Here is a 17004-nt window from a genome sequence, read left to right as displayed (position 1 = left end):
TTCTGGTAGATTCGATGGCTCCAGGGTGGCAGCGCAGGGGGCAGTCTGCCCTCACAAAGCCTCCAGGGCTCCCACAGAGGCGTCCTCCTCGGCTGGAGTCTCATTCCCGGGGCAGCACTGGGAGTTTGCTAGGCACAGGAACAGCGCGTCTCCCCACGCTGCGCACAGGGCACACCGCACTGGAAGGGGCTGGAGGGCTCTCTGCCCGTCCGAACACCCGAGAGCTCTCCTTTCCACACAAGGCTGCTCGGAGAACCACATGCAACCCAGGCGGGGGCTTCCCCAGCCCGGTTCCGCAGCCAACACCAAGAGCTGCGGCAGGGTCCCCATGCCTCTTCTCAACAGGACCAAGGCTGAGGGGGCCTTATTCCATAAGGCAGGGTCCCAGGGACATATAAGACTTCTCCCGCAAAGGCCTCCACAGAAGCAGGAGTCTGCCTACCCTCCCTTCATCCATCCATTCCTCCCTCTATCCCTCCCTCCATCCATCCGTCTCTCCTTCCATCTCTCTCTCCCTCCCTCCATCCCTCCACCCCTCTACCCCCCATCCCTCCCAAATCCTCTTTCCAGGAGGTTTTGTTCATGGGGAAAGGGGAAGTGAATGTTTTGACTCTCCCCAGCATGACTGGGTGAAGGAGTTATTCTCATGTCCAGACCACATGAACACACATTTTGCAAATTCCATTTGTAGCGACATCATGCAAATTCAGCTGCCACAATCTCCCAGGAAAGTATGGGTGTAGAAAAAGACCATCTGGCCCACTGTGGACTCAGATTATGCCCCACTGGGTTGTTGGGTGTGGGCTTTTTTACATTATGTTTAAAAAGGCACAATACAGAATTTACACAGCTTGTTGTTTCAACGATCAAAATTAAGTCCAAAGACACAGACTGGACTCCAAACTGACCTCTGCTATCTTACTGCCAAATGGCCCTTCTCTGGTCACCTCCTGGAGACTGTCCGGGACCTTGCTTGAGGCCCTCCTGAGAGGCGCTGTGAGCTCTTGGGGGGCAAGCTGCTTAGGGCTCTCAGGAAGGACGAAGGGCCTCCAGGACTCACGCCATTTGTAGGCATAAAGCCAACAAGTAGGGATTTGGGGGAGATTCCAGATTTCTGCAGGCGCCCTCGTCAGGGCACTCATGGGCCCAGCGGGGAAGCTGTAGGCCCCGTGCAGCTGGGTTATAGGACCTAAGGGCTGACCCAGGCCGCCCGCTGCCGCTGAACGTGCTTCTCGTCAGGCTCGGCTGTGACACTCTGGCCCAGAGCAAAGTCTGCTGGCCGTTACTGATGTTCCGTGCTGCCCTTTGACCTGAGCGGGAGGCAGCCCTGCCCCCGGGCCCTGCCGGCCCTCCTGCAGCCCTACCCCCTCGCGGGAAAATAAGTCAGCACAGCCAAGGGGACATGCCTGCTAGACCCCCGTGTAGACCGCAGCACAAGTGCTCTGAATCCTAGAACAGTCCCCGTAAGACACCCCGTACCCGTTATAGCTCTCATCCCCAATATGCTGCCTAGCCCAGACCTGGACGTTTCACATCAACTACTGTGTGCAGCCCTTGGACCTGGCTTCCCTCGCCCAGCAGAATGTCAAGGTTCCCCGTGCTGTGGCCGGTGTCGGCGAGTCCTTCACGCCTCCCGACAGCTGAGTAACAGCTGCCTGTAAGTGGCATTCACTTTAATGATACATTTTATTTAATCCAATATATCTGGAATATTATCACTTCAACATGGAATCAACCTAAAAACATACGAACAGGATATTTTACCTTCCCTTTTCCCCGCGAAAGTCTTCAAGCTTCAGCGTGTACTTGACCCTGGCCGCCCTTGTCAGCTTGAACACCCCACCGTCCCCAGAAAGCTCATCATGGAGAAAGCAGATTCGCTATCCAGGTGTCTCAAACATACTTAGAAGTTGGCCAAAAACAAATTGAGTATTAAATTGTAAGTTGACTACAATGACATGCAAGTAAAAATTTAGCTCGTCAGTGGGAGGAGCCACAGTGAAGAGGATGAGCCAGAGGCCACTGAGCCAGAGGCCACACGTGGCTCGTGGCTGCAAGGGGTCTGTGAGGAGCCTGCCCCTCCCCACGGGGTGACACTGCAGGGGGCAGGAAACTTCAGCTTTCTCCCCTGTGAGGTGGGGCTCGTGAGACGCCTCTGGGGGGCTCTCTGGGAGCTGGGGCTGGCCCCGTCTGCGTGCAAGGACTGGCTAGCATGGAGACTCTTGGTCATCTTGGAACCAGGCAAGTTTGGCCTGTCTCTGGGAGACTTGTCACAAAAGTGGGGCTCCAGTGCATGTGCTAGGAGCTGAGGAGCACGGCTGTGTGTCACACCTCCTCAAGGCTTGGCCATGTCTTCCCAGTCTCTCTTCTGCATTTGACCCCTGCAGACCCCCCACCCCAACCCAGCGGGAGAGACCCTTCAAACCCGTGAGGCTCCCCGCTGCTCAAAACCCACCCTGTGTCCACACAAAAACTTGTATACCCATGCGCGCGGCAGCACCAGTCCCAATCACCAAAAGGTGGACGCAGCCCACCTGTCAACCGACAGATGAATGGCTGATAGGTGTGGCGCATCCATACCACGGGATGTTATTCAGCCATAAAAAGGGGTGCAGTTCTGACAGACGCTACAGCACAGACCAACTTGTAGAACTTCACACTAACTGAAAAGAGCCAGACACCAAAGGTCACGTATTATAGGACTCCGTTTGTATGAAGTGCCCTGAATCTGTAAATCCGTGGACAAGAAGGAGCACTGTGGGTGCCAGGGGCTGGGGGGAGGGGACGGGGGTCCGTGTGTAAGATGAGAAAGTTCTGGAGACAGCAGCGGGAACATGCTCCATGCCCCTGCACCGTGCACTGACATGTTACCCCTAGTGGTATAGTTTATGTCACGTGTACGGCACCACACGCACACCAAAAGGAGAGATGCCCGGGCATGTGCCGCAACAGGGATGAAGCTAGAAAACACCGTGCTCTGTGGAAGAAGCCAGACCTGAAAAGCCATGTGTTACGTGACTCCATATACGGGAAATGTCCACAACGGACGAGTCCAGACACAGTGGGAGGAGGTCAGTGGTGGTCTGGGGCCGGGGCCACGGGGGAGACGCCGAGTGACTGCTTGTGGCTACAGGGTTTCTTGGAGGGGCGATGAAAATGTTCTAAAATTGACTGACGGTGGTTGTACAACTCTGCGAGTGGACTAAAAGCTCTGACACCGTGCCCTTTAAACGACGAGGTGTACAGAATTATGTCTCAATAAAGCTATTCTACTTAAAAACAAAGAAAGACGCCCTTGGCTCCCACTGCCTTCTGAGCACAGCCAGCCTCCTGGGCACGATTTTCAAGGCCCCCTGCCCCCATTAGAGCCCCTCAGTCTAATTTGAGCCCCCTCCTACCCGCCTCCCCAAACCCCAGTCCCCGACTTCCTGCGCCTGTAATTTTGAACTGCGTGCCCCACCCCCGCCCCACCACTGAGCTGCCTCCAGCCGGGGCCCCTGGGAGCCTGGTCCACTCACGACATGTGTGCTTCTGAGAACCCATCTCCACCATCTCTTCCTTCAGGGCCCATCTCCTGCCTCCTCAGCACCCCTTCAATGCCTTGCTTGGAGATGTCCACCTGGGCGTGGGGTGAACTCTGGGCTCCTCTGGGCCTGGCTTGTGGGTTCACCTCCTTCATGCGCCTCCCAGTACCCAGCACAGTGCTTGGCATGAATTCATTCCTTCATCCATCCACCCACCTACTCATCCACCCATCTACCTACCCATCTATCCATACCCCCACCACCCACCATCCAACCATCCACCCCCCACTCACCATGCATCCATTCATCCACCCATCTACCCACCCATTCAGAAAACAGTTCCTGAGTACCCACCCTGCACGTGCCTTGTCCTCAGTGGGAGGCCATAGCTGGCCCAGGGTTAACACAGTCAGGAGGGAGGTCTCAGAAAGACCCACCTTCTCTCCTGTCTCTGGGCCAAGGCCTCCTCTCTCCCCACCCTCCATGGTCAAGACACGGATCAAAGTTTTCACTGTCCATCCCGTCTGGGCAGGCTGTGACATCATAAACGGCACTCGCCTCGGCTCCCGGGGCCCAGACCCTTGATTTTCTTTGTTGTCCCCATCATGACAGGTCTTCGCTCACAGCCACAGGTGCCGCCCAGGCGGGCCCAGCCGTGCCCAGCTCCTCCTGCCATGGCCAGAGAGGCACGACAGCATCTCCAAGCCCAGGTCCAGGAGGGGCCTGACAACTTCCTAGCCACCCCCACCTGCCTTTCATTTCAAGCAAAACAGACCCTGCTGTCTGCTGTGTTCCCCCCACGCCCGGGGCTTTCCTGCTCCCCGCCCCCACACCCATACTTGGTGCCTGGAGGTGTCCCAGGAAGCAGACTCTAGCGTGCTATTATGGACTGGCTGGCCCCAGCCATCTGGCAAGAGCCCCGCTGCTGGCGCTCGGTGCTGTACTGTGAGTTCCTGGCACAGGGGAGTGATCGCTAGAACTTTCTCTAGTGGTGAACCGGGATGGGACAGACACCTATGGGAAGAGAATGTCCTGGGGGTGCAGTAGTAGTAGTCGAACGCTGGGGGTGAGCACAATGATCGGAACCCCGGCAGCGGGTGTAGGCGGCTGTGAGCGCGCTGGAGGAAGTCGATGGACGGCCCATTGGTTCAACCGCCCCCTCAAGGCCGCGTCTCAAAGCTGGAGCAGCGTTTCAAAGCATAGATAAGGAGGCTGTCAGCCCTGTAGCTGTAAGACAGAGAGAGAGCCGGGCTCCAGGGAAGGCTGGGCTCTCCAGCCGGCGGGTCTCCCCTGTCAGGAGCGGGGCCTGATTGGGAGGCCTCGGGCCAAGAGCCTCGGAGGTAGGGCCACCGCAAACTTGAGCCCCCGCCCCACCGCCCGGGCTCCCTCTGCAGCCTCTGGGCTGGCAGAACTGGCCACGCCCCACGCTGAAGGCTCTCCCGTCTCCCCAGAGAGGCCACACCCCTGCATCCTTGGGCTAGCGGTCTATGTCTTGGACTAAAATGGAGGAATCTTAGTTTTTTATTTTCTTCCTTGAAAAGCCCCTTTGGAAGCATCACACACCATGGCCATTCACTGCTTTGGGGCACCATCCCTTGTCGTCCAGAGCCTTCCACAGAGCTCGGCACTCCAGGTGACCGCGGGAGACGGTTTACCTCGCTGTGGGGCTCCTTTTGTCCTGTTCCCTAAGACGAGCTCTATCTTCATTGCTTTTAGCCACAGGCTGACCAAATAACCCCTCCTAGATCACCTCCATCTTTTCTGCACCAGTTTCCTTGCTAGGGTTTATAGTGGGCTGAATGGTGGGCCCCCAAAAGATATGTCTACATCCAATCCCTGAAGCCCCTGACCTTATTCAGAAAAGGGGTCTTTGAGCGCCGCCTGAGTGGCTCAGTCAGTTACGTGTCCGACTCTTGGTTCCAGCTCGGGTCATGATCTCAGGGTCGTGAGATCGAGCCCTGAGTCGGGCTCCACACCCTGTTAAGATTCTCTCTCTCCCTCTGCCCCTCCCCTGCCCCCACTAGCGCTCTCTCTCTCTCTCTCTCTCTCTCTCTGTCTCTCTCTCTCTAAAAACAAGGGGGTGAGGGGATCTTTGCAGGTATAATTAACTGAGAATCTTGACATGGGGAGATCATCCTGGATTCACTGGGCCCAAAATCCGGTGGCAAGTGTCCTTATGAGAGACACAGAAGGGAGAGGCCATGTGGAGGCTGAGGCGGCCATCCGGATGATGCAGCCACAGGCACGGAAGGCCACCATGCTGGTGGCCACCAGAAGCTGGGAGAGAGGCGTGGGGTAGACTCTTTCCCCCAGAGCTTCTAGACAGGGTGGGGCGCTGCCAGCAGCCGGGTGTCCTACTGGCCAGGCATGTAGGAATCTTGATCCTCAAACACAGAATGAATGCAACTGCTCGAAAAATATCGAATACACTGAAATTCATGAAGTCATATTGCTATTTTTAAAAAAAAAAACCCTGACTTTTAAAAATTCCCCTTGGAGTTTGGTAAAGCACCACCCCGTTCTTCTGAAAACTGCCAAGTAAAAGGAAAGAAGTAGGCATTTATTCTGCTTTTCCCATATGAACCATATCTCAGGGTAGCCAAACAGTTGAAGAAAGTTCTTCCCTATGGAAGAATTCCAGAAGTAAAGTTAGAATCAGAAAATCACCAATTTCCAACCTTAATATAATGGTCCTAAGTGATGATCCGTGGTGGCAGGTTACAATTACCCCGTGAGAGAGGGATGGGGAAATCTGGAAGGGGTACACCAGGCTACTGAGACCCCCAGCCCCCTGGTCCCTCTTAATATTGAAAGACAGGGGCACCTGGGAGGCTCAGTTGGTTAGGGGTCCGACTCTTGGTCTCGGCCCAGGTCTTCATCTCAGGGTAAGGAGTTCAAACCCTGTGTTGGGCTCCATGCTGGGCGTGCAGCCTACTTTAAAAAAAAAAGAGAGAGGGGCGCCTGGGTGGCTCAGTCGTTAAGCGCCTGCCTTCGGCTCAGGTCATGATCCCAGGGTCCTGGGATCGAGCCCCGCATCGGGCTCCTTGCTCCGCGGGAAGCCTGCTTCTCCCTCTCTCACTCCCCCTTCCTGTGTTCCCTCTCTCGCTGTGTCTTTCTCTGTCAAATATATAAATAAAATCTTTAAAAAGACAGAGAGAGAGAGAGAGAGAGAGAGAGAGAGGACGCCTGGGTGGCTCAGTCAGTTAGGCATCTGCCTTCAGCTCGGGTCATGATCCCAGGGTCCTGGAATCAAGTCCCGCGTCCGGCTCCCTGCTCAGCAGAGAGTCTGCTTCTCCCTCTCCCTCTGCCCCTGCTTGTGCTTGCTCGCTCTCTCTCAAATAAATAAAATCTTTAAAAAAGAGAGAGAGAGAGAGAAAGCCCCCCGCAGTATGTGCCTACCCACCCATGAAGGAACCTGGTCAAAAACTGAGCTTTAGTCTAATCAAGGCTCCAGATCTAACCCCCAGTTTTCAGAACACACAGAGGAGACAATACCTTAATGATACCGTGGTGTTGCAATCGGCCAAATCCCGGCCACAGATACTCCTACAGAACATAGGATCTGGCTTATTCCACAGTTCCGTGGCAAGGAGGTAAACGCAGTAGCGAAGGCATTACGGAGGGAGAGAGATGTTAAGAGACATGCAGCCAAATGCAGCCAAATGTTTGGATCCTGTTTCAAGTTAAATATGTAATGGCATCTGTCGGATCATCCAGGAACTATGAACACTGACCAAACGTCAGGTACTAATGAGCAATTGCTACCGGAGATGTGACCTGTCACTGTGGTGATTCGTAAAAACACCAGCACATTCGTAGGTGAAAGAATGGGATGTCTGGCCTTAGCTGGTGTCTGTTTCCTCACGATCTATAATTAGCTTCCTTCGAAAAATCTTCTGTGAGATATGACATGCGGGAATATGCCCACAGCAAATGTGCGGCTTCAGGCGATGTTATAACGGAAGAGCGTAAGTAACCAGCCCCGGGTCAAAAAGGAGCGCTTCGAGGAGACCCCGCGGGCCTCAGCCTTTGCCCACTGCACCCCTCTCCCTCCCTGCGAGCTGGTGGCTACACACTGACATCCGCGCTCCCCACTTTTTTTTTTTTTTTGGTACTTTTACCATCGAAATATGCAACCCTAAATGCTATAATTAGTGCTGCCTCTTTCTGAATGTTACATAAATGGAACCATTCAGTCGAGTGTTTTAGGGTGTGGGCTGGCTTCTTTCCCCTCCACGGTTATGCTTCTGGGATTCATCCCTGTGTTTGCATGGACTATGGTTCATTCATTGTCAGGGCTCTGTGGGAACACGCCGCAACTTCTTTCCCGGCGTCTGAGAGCCCGGACGGTGGACGATTACGGCTCGGGGCTGCTATGTGCATGCTTCCCTGTGGGCGCAGCCGCACACGGCTGCCCTGGGTGGGCCCCTGGGAGCGGAACGGCTGGATCACAGTTCCGGGGCCCTCGGACTTCGTGGGAAAGTATCTTGCAGAGTTGTATCCATGTGCACGGGCAGCGTGGACAGCTAGCATTGTCCACAGCCCTGCCATCGCTGGCATGTGGATGGGTCCATCTTTTTGTGCTTTTAGACGTTCCTGTGGATATGGGTGGTTTCACACTACCATCTTAATTTGGATTTTTTTTCTTTTTTGGAAGATTTAATTTTTAAGTCATCTCTCCACCCAACGCGGGGCTCGAACTCACAACCCCGAGATCAGGAGTCAGTCGCACGCTCCACTGACTGAGCCATCAGGGCGCTCCTTAATTTGGATTTTCTTGGTTACTCTTTTTTTTATACTGTTGGCTCATCTCCTTTTCTTATTAAATTGCAGGAATTCTTTCTGTATCCTGGACGTGAGACATGCACCGGTTTCTGAATTAACGTCCGTCAGCTCCAAACCACCCTTTGCCACCAGCCTGCAGGTGCTCGGATGGCTTTGCCTGCAGCTGTGTGGGGCTCTGCCAGCAGGTGCTGCTGGAAGGCCACAAGCCTGCCTGCTCCCTGCCCCGGCCGTGCCCCCACCAGGCTTCTGCACCCGCCAGGCTTCAGCAGCGGTGTCCCTGGCAGCCTGCGAGTCCAGTCGGCAGCTGCCAACCCCGGCAGGGCCAGGGTCCCGTGACTGGCCTCAGGGCAGCACCTCTGGGCCCTCCTCGGAGGTCTGGGTCCGGTCTGGGTCCAGGAGGCCCTGCCCTCCAGCCCAGAGAAGCAGCACACACCCAGCAGGGCCCCCTCCTCAGAGCGCCAAGGGGTCATCTCTATGCTGCCTCCATGGAGCTCAGGGGTCTAGGCTTCCAGGGCCGACGGTTTGGCTGGATGGTTAAGGAATGGAGAGAAACTTGCTGGGAGCTTGATGACAAGGAGGTCTGGGGAAGAAGCAGTGGACGGTGTCCTAGACAGGACGCAGACTGTGAAGACATCGGCATCCCCGGTGGATGTCGCCAAGGCCCATCCCCTGCAGAGGAGGCTCTCAATAATCAGATGGACGTGGGACCCGTTCTGTAAATGTTTTGGCCTCTTGCTTGATGGCTCATGTGTACAGCGATCATGGATGGAGGGACAGAGGCACGGCTCAGACCACTCCACTGACCTCCACCGCCAGAGTTGATCTGCCTACTGCCACTGTGGGGGGCGGGGGGGCCTCGCTGCCAAAAGCCAAGGCCAGTGCTGGGCCCTCGTTATGGCACCCTTACATGAGGGCCCACCAGCCAAGTGGTGGCACGCTTACGACACTGGACTGGTCTGTCATGGAGGAGACAGGAGTTCCATCCGTCTCGCCGGAACAGACACAGATTCTGTACGAGCACTGGCTTCCCCCGCCCTTCATGGAGTCGGGCAGTGCCTTGTTGACCATCATGGTTTCCCGCACAACAGCGCTCCTGAGTGAGGAGCTCATTCCTGAGCAAAAGAAGCCAAATAGTGGGCTCGTGCTCATGGAATTCACTGGTCTTCCCTAGGCTCCATCACCCAGAAGTGCCCACCTAATAGCGAGTGGGGTGGCCCACCGAGGACATGGTTAGAGCGCCACTGGGGAGCAACACCATGGAAGTTTGAGGTCCTCGCTCACAGATTCAAGTGAGTGTGTGCTTCGAACCAGTGACAGATACGGGGTGCTGTCTCCCCCACGGCCAGACTGCTGGTGTCCAGGACCCAAAGGGCACGAGGGGCAATGGCTCCCCTGATTTCTATTAACACTTCACAGCGCTCTCTCTCTCTCTCTCTCTTTTTTTTTAAGATTTTACTTATTTATTTATTTGAGAGGGGATGGCAGGGAGGAAGCAGAGGGAGAGGAACAAGCAGACTCTGTGCTGAGTGCAGAGCCCGACGTGAGGCTCCAACCCACGACCCTGAGATCATGACCTGAGCCAAAATCAAGAGCCAGAGGCTTAACCGACTGAGCCTCCCAGGCTCTCCTCAGAGCCCTCTTAATCCCACGCCCGCCTCTGAGCTCTGAAGGCTCAGAAGTCTTGGCTCTCTAGGGAGGAATACGTCTACCAGGGAGCCTAGAATGGCTCCTTTGACTTGGAAGATGAGAGGCCCACCTGGAAATTTGGGGTTCCTCATACCGCCGCATCGAAACACTAAGAAGTAGGTAGGGGTTTTAAGTCACCTCTACATCCAACATGAGGCTTGAACTTCCGACCCTGAGATCAAGAGTCGCTCGCTCTTCCCACTGAGCCAGCCAGGCGCCCCAACACTAAGAAGTAGGTTACCTTGCTGGCTGGGGTGATGGATCCCTCATACCAAGGAGAAAGTGAGTCGTTGCCTCACACTGAGAGCAGGAAGAAGTAAGGCCCAAACGGGGGGGATGGTCTGAGGTGTGTTTTAGCATTTCTGCCACCCAAAGTAAAAGTTAATAGAAAGCTACTACAAAATAAATAAATGGGATTATTGAAGGTTCATGTCCTTTGGGAATGAAGGTATAAGTCACCCCAGTAGTTAAAAAAAAACTTGCCCAGCTGAGATGCGGCTGAGGGCAAGAAATTCTCGACAAGGACTGTGCAGGAGAGCAGCTCTCCGTGGTCCCCCCACCCCCATTGCCTGTTAAGCATGTATGTTTGTATCTCCTCATCCCCTTTATCATTTTCAGGAAGTGTCGTTGGAAGCGACTTTGCAATTTAGTTTCAGGGAGAAGGATATTCAGACGGAAGGAGACCCGAATCAGAAAGGTCTGTTGGACTTTGCATCTCCTCCAGCTGGGTAGAGGCCAGACTGTCTCACTCTAGTATGAAAAAGAGTGGCATCTTCTTAGGCAGACATGCAGAGCTAGGTTTTAAGGTTTTGCTTCTGTTGTATGGAGTTCCAATATGCATAGAAATGTGTGTAGGGCAGCTGAATGAATGAAGGGCGGGACTGTGCCCATTCTGTAGTTTTGGCCTGTCACCCATGGCCTTTATGTTAAACATGATCCAAATATCCTTTACGCTCTGCTTTGTGATGCTCCGACCAGGACTTTGCGAACCTCATTTGTCCCTTTGCCAGAGTCTTCCTGGTGGGCTCTGGGAGACAGACTGGGAACTGGAGAGGGAGGCCAAACTTGCTCATTCCTCTCTGCTTCCTGCGTGCTTCCTGACAGTGTGCACGCCCCCAGCAAAGATTTTTCACTTTTTTTTTTCCCCCCTGAAGCAGCTGCTGAATCCAGTCTGTGTTTTTCCCAACAAGCACAAAATCCACTTTATCATGTTGCCGCCACCCAGAGGCAGCATCTGGCTGGTGTCCCTTCCCTGGGGTCTGGGCCCCCCGCTACTGGGGCACTCAGAGACACCAGCTCAAGCTGCTGGTTCCCCCTCCTCAAAAGTCTGAGTTTCAGCTCCATGCTGTCCCTCCTCTGAGTTCGTAAATTCTTGTAGAGTCTCCATAATATTACTTTCAGTAATAGGACCCTCCTTTGCTCCTTTAGGTTTTGAGGTGGTAGTTGCTTCCTGCTGTTGCTACTTCTGAGATACTTTAGGCATTTTTATTTTATCTTGACAGTTACCTTGTTAATAACTCTGTGCCTTGGAACAACCTCTTCCATTAACTTCTTTCTGGTTAACTCATTGGTGGGATTTCTGTCTTGGAACTGGACCCTACGTCCCTTATTAATGACATATAGATTGCAAATTTCCTCTCATCTCTGTGATTTTCCTTTTCACCTATTTTTTTTTTTAATTCCAGTTAGCTAACATTTTTTTCCACTTTTAAAATAAGCTTTTTAATTTAGGGAAGTTTTAGATTCACAGAGCAATTGCAAAGACAGTTCAGAGTCTCCCTATACCCTGTGTATATGCCGTATTTGTGTTTATTTCCTAGTGTATGCCTTTAGAGCTCTGTTTCCCTCCAGGCATGATTTTAACTGCATCCCACAAGATCTGGACATCTTGTATTTTCATCCTCATTCCATTAAAATACTTTACAGTTTGTATTGTGAGTTCCTCTTTGACCCACGTGAAATTTAGAAATGTTTCTTTTTTTTAAAGATTTTATTTATGATTTATTTGAGAGAGAGAGAGAAACAGCATGAGAGGGGAGAAGGTCAGAGGGAGAAGCAGGCTCCCCACCAAGCCGGGAGCCCGACGTGGGATTCGATCCCAGGACTCTGGGATCATGACCTGAGCCGAAGGCAGTCGCTTAACCAACTGAGCCACCCAGGCGCCCTGGAAATGTTTCTTCATGATGAAAAACATATGCTTTCTTCTAGTTATCTTTTCATTGTTGTTTTATGGACCATTCTTCCCGTGGCCTTGTTTATGTATGACTTGAACACTGAACTGTGTTGAAACTGACTTACCGCTGGCACATGGTCTGTTTCCTGAATGTTCTGCACCCCCGTGCAGGATGCGCATTGGCGGTGTGGGTGTAAGAAGTGCCTTCCCGGGGCAGGTTTGGGAGCGGGGCGGGGGGGGGGGGGGGAACGCCCTTCTTGACCACTTTCTTCATCAATGCTGCGGAAACCGTGAAATACACCCGGTAAGGGAGAGAGCAGATGCCACCTGATGAGGGTATTATTCGTATGCCTGGAGGGGGTGCGGAATTCTCAGGGACAGCATGGGGACAGGGGAGTTCAAGACATAATTTTGAGAAAGCCCTAAGGGGACAAACTTGAATTATTTATTCTTTTTTATTTAAGTTTTAGTTAACATTACAGTGCAATATTGGTTTCAGGAGTAGACTTCAGTGATTCATCATTTACATACAACACCCAGTGCTTACACAAGTGCCCTCCTTAATACCCATCCCCCACAATTATTTTTTAAAAATGTATAGATTATTAGAAGTAAGGATGCGGATAGCAAAAGCTACAGCACTGGCAAAAGTACCCGAGCTGCAATACAAAACTACTGTCAATAAAATGCTCAGACCAACAGTGACGGTGGCAGGACAGGGACACAGTCGCTCCCGCCCATTGGATCGTTTTGCTGGCCTGCCCAGACTCGGCGCTCGGCTGGGCATGCCTGCGGGGCTGTCATGGAAACGCGGCCGCAGGCCAGCCGGCTCCGCCCCCGCCCCGGAGCGCCCCGCCCCGCGCCCCGCCCGGCCGTCCGCGCGTCGCCGAGGCCCCTTCGAGGCCCCTCCGCGCGGGTGACTGGGGCTCCGGCCAGCGCGGGGAGGCGGGAGGTGATGGGGGGCGGGAGGCCATGGGAGGGCGGGCGGCGGTGGGGGGAGCGCGCCTGGCGATGGGGGCCGCCGGTGACTGGGGCGGGAGGCGATGGGGAGAAGATGGTGATGGGGGGGGCGCGGGTGACTGGGGCGGGAGGCGATGGGGGGGCGCAGGTGGGCCATGGGAGACCTGGACAGGGTGACAGGGAGACCCTTGGCGCGAGGTAGAGGGATACGTGGAGGACCCAGGATGCTGGGGAGGCAACCAGAGGGGCCATGAAGGGCTCCCGGGCGCCCGCGCGAGTTGGGTAGAATCTGCGGCAGCCAGCAACGAGGGCGGGGCTGGGTGAGCAGGGCACGGGCCATGGAGAAGGAAAACCTTGCACGGATGGAAAAGCGTCGGGGGGGGGGGGCGTGGTTAGTGGATGCTTCCCTGTTTGCTTTCCACCTGACATTTTTCTGTCCAGCCCAGGGGCCCCCCCAGCTGCCTGGAGCAGAAGCAGGGCCCTGGTGGCTGGGTGAGTACCGACCTGCCTTCAGCAGAGGCAGCCTGAGCAAACCCCTCTCGGGCCGGGTGCTTGCCGGACCAGTCCCGAAACCTGTGCCCGCTCGGGTTCTCAGGACTTCATTTCCCAGATCTAGGCACTGGCGCTCCCACGGGCGGCTTGCCCAGTATCCCCGTTAGTTCGTCAAGGCACTAGGAGGAGTCACAGGTCTGCCACTTAAACGCAGCCCCATGGTCTGGGTCACCCGACGGCAACTGAAATGGTGACATGCACCAGTAGCTTGGTGGAGGCTCTGACCCCAAAAGAGCTGAGATCGTGTGCCGTAGAGCCTCCCCTTGCCGCTGGGCTGTCTCCCTGCCCCTGACAGCACGTCCATTTCCTTGCAGTGTCCGCCTGGGCGAGAGCTGAGGACACAGGACTGCCTCCACCAGAGAGGCCCCGCGGCACTGGAAGCTGAGCCAAGCACGCAGCAGCGGAGGGCAGTTGCGGGGACGGAGCTGTGCGGTGTCCTCTCCTGCAGGGCACCAGAGACATCGTTTCAAGTTAAGTGGGTCGCGCCGTGGTGTCGGAATCGCAGTGGACGCCCGGCCAGGCCTCGGCCGCTGGGAGCCTCGTCCCCGGCGGCTGGACGTCTGATAAAGCGCGGTCCAGGGCGCCCCCGTGCAGCTCTCGCCGGTGCTTAGGGGTCTTGCCGGCGCCCCCGAGGCTCGTCTCAGGTTCCCTCGCAGTGCATCCCTCCCGAGGGTGTTGCCTACGGCGAGGCCTGCATTCGTGCTTTTTTCCACTGACCTGAGGAGCCGTCAGAGCCGAGGGCGAGCGAGGCGGTTGATGAGTGCCCGAGGCGCAGAGCCGCGGCCGGCCGTGCGCGCCCAGGACCGGCTCCGAGGGGCCCGGCGCGCGGGCGCCCAGGGGCGGGGAGCTGCGGGCCGGGGATGAGCGGCCGCGTGCCGCTGGCGGAGAAGGCTCTGTCGGAGAGCTACGCCCGCCTCCGGTACCGGGACGCCTCCCTGCTCATCTGGCGGCAGCAGCAGCGGCGGCTGGAGTCGGCGCCCCCGCGGACCTACCTGAGCCGGAGCCGCAGCATGTGGTACTCGCAGTACGGAAACGAGGCCATCCTGGTGCGGGACAGGCACAAGCTCGGAGTGTCCCGGGACACGGGCCGGTCCCAGGTCTGTGCAATCATGTAGCCCCGGCGGGACACCCGCGCCCGGGCGCTGAGCTGTGCGGAGCCCAGGCCCCGCTGCCCTCCCTGAGGGGCCTCGGCGGCTTCCAGGCCTCACGGGGAGACGCTGGAGAGTGAAGCCCCGGCTGTGCTCCAGGGGCCCACGCATGCTGGCGGGGGCTCCCAAGCCGTCTCCGCGCGTGGCGCGGCCGGCGGACCGGCTCCGGGCTCGCTTCCAGCCGGCGCGCCGCTACACACGCGGCTTGACCCTTAGGTCTCCAAGCAGACCAGGCGGGAGGGCACCCTGGCTTCACACAACCCTCTCCGAACTCTCCGGGTCGCTTCCAGCATTCCCTTCCGCCTGGTCAAGAACGGGACAGATCTAGAAAAAGTGACGGGGTTCGCGGCAGGCACGGCCGAGCACCGCGTGCGGGGCCAGGCGGGGTCAGCGGCCGGCAGCAGCCCCGCGGCGGGGCCTTCGGCGACGAGGAACGGGCGTCGTGGGCCGTGCGCGGCGGGAGCGTCTACGCCGACTTCCACGTACTCGCGGGCGAGCACGCGAGGGCATCCACACGCATTCCGGAAACCAAGAGTCACCCTTAAGTTCCACGTCCGCTGCTGACGGAGATTTCGGACGGAATCTCAGCGCTGCAAAGGGCAGGCTGGGCCTCTGCGGGGAGGCGGCCGCGCGTCAGCCCTGCGGCGCCCCCGTGTGGGCAGGTTTTGCGAGGCATTTGCAAAGGATGTGCGGTCCGCTGGAACGGGTCTGCGTGGCTTTGCAACTGTGGGGGTTATCTTTTGTCAGAGCTGATTTTTCTAAATAAATATGCTTTGGGACACTCCTTCCTTCCTCACTCTTTTACCTGTCTGTTCAGAATACGTTAACTTGACTTCAGGTTTGTTTTTTTCAATAACAGGCGAATCTAATGATTGCTACAAACCCCATTACAGAAATGCATAAAGCACAGCAAAAGTGTCCTCCGCAGACAACCACGAGCAGCGGCTCTGCGTATGCAATCGTGCACGGTTCTTAAGGCACGGCCCGCACTGCGCATCTCGTCCTGGGGGTTTCCTCTTGCCCGGCTGTGCAGACGGACATCTACATCATGCTTTGAAATGTCTGACGGGCAGCACTCCCGTGAGCCCACAGGAGGGCAGAGATACTTCCCGTTGCTGCCCTGCACGCAGCATGTCGTGAGCCTCGTCGGACGTGGATCTTTCTGTGGGTGTGCAAGTTCATTAAGCAAGGATCCCGGAAGTGGAACTGCTGGGTCAGAGCACGTTCCCCAAATGTCAAACGTCCAGCCAGAAGCCTGGGCCTTAGTGATGGATCCTCGGCTTGCCTGCTGTGTGGGTCGGGAGGCTTAAAGTCACGTTTCCTGAATCTCCTCCCGGAGTTGAAGAGGGAAGCTGGCCCCATCTACACCAAGTAAGACCTGCCGTAGGGGCCTGCTTGTCCAGCAGCCCTGACACTGGGATTACCCGGTAGATCGTTTGCTCAACATCTTTGCAGTTCAATCTAGGTCCTGCTTGGGAAGAAAGCAAACTGCAGAGACGTCTGGAATGCCTGTGCCGCATGTTGATGCACGCCTCAGATTAACCTGAGAACAGGTGGCAGTTAGTCTGACCCCAGGCATGGAAAGCACCTGGGAAGACAAGCACCGGCCACGGCCGAGGTCTGCACAGGTCAGGGTGTGCAGGTGACCGACATGCACTGGCCGCCCATAGGACAGCAGGTGCTAAGCTGCTCAGAGCCCAGGAAGCCACCATCTGCCGAAGGGAAGCCCAGGCGGCTGGTTTCCCCGGCCGGGGCTGGAGCCACCGAAGTGGACACGGCCCAGTCCCCGTCCTTGGGGAGGTCAGCCTGAGGGGGGGGGGTAAGAGTCTGGACAAGGATGGCACGTGCTGAGGGGATGCTGGAAGGGTGCCTGCTGACAGCCAGGGGGCGGGGGCTGGGGGGGGGGAGGGTGCCATTGAGAACCTCTCCCCAGGACGACTCTGCAAGGCCAGGTGCTAACAGCCAGGACTGCTCAGAAAACAGTGTCAGAGGCGCCCGTCTGCCACGCATGGCTCGCAGAAGCCTCTCCTCCATGCCGGGCTCTGCGCTGAGTGCTGGAAGACTTCAGCAGACGGGCGACTGTGCCAGCAGGACAGCATCTGCTGCCTGTCATCTGGGAACCCGCCCCGGAACCCGCCCCAGCGCGGCCGGAGCGCAGGGAGGCATCTGCCCAGAC

The 17004-nt window shown here is 56.3% G+C and overlaps 1 protein-coding gene across 5 annotated transcripts; it reads left to right on the top strand.

The window, feature by feature from the left end:
• Nucleotides 1-13027: 13027 nt before the first annotated feature.
• Nucleotides 13028-15701, top strand: BRD3OS (BRD3 opposite strand). Of its 5 annotated transcripts, none has more exons than XM_027616052.2 (3): nucleotides 13038-13084; nucleotides 13570-13620; nucleotides 13995-15701. In XM_027616052.2, the coding sequence occupies exon 3, from the start codon at nucleotides 14541-14543 to the stop codon at nucleotides 14793-14795; it is 255 nt and encodes an 84-aa protein (XP_027471853.1). In that variant the 5' UTR covers nucleotides 13038-13084; nucleotides 13570-13620; nucleotides 13995-14540; the 3' UTR covers nucleotides 14796-15701. The 5 variants fall into 5 exon arrangements, with proteins under 5 accessions (XP_027471855.1, XP_027471853.1, XP_027471856.1 ...); XM_027616053.2 differs by having other exon boundaries at nucleotides 13071-13120; XM_027616054.2 differs by lacking the exon at nucleotides 13570-13620 and having other exon boundaries at nucleotides 13028-13084.
• Nucleotides 15702-17004: the final 1303 nt, after the last annotated feature.

Source organism: Zalophus californianus, chromosome 13, assembly GCF_009762305.2.
Source record: "Zalophus californianus isolate mZalCal1 chromosome 13, mZalCal1.pri.v2, whole genome shotgun sequence".
NCBI lineage: Eukaryota > Metazoa > Chordata > Mammalia > Carnivora > Otariidae > Zalophus > Zalophus californianus.
This window is presented reverse-complemented; position numbering and strand designations above follow the sequence as displayed.

Excerpts from the sequence above, each read along its gene's own strand:
- BRD3OS (XM_027616054.2), top strand. The coding sequence starts at position 14,541 with ATGAGCGGCCGCGTGCCGCTGGCGGAGAAGGCTCTGTCGGAGAGCTAC.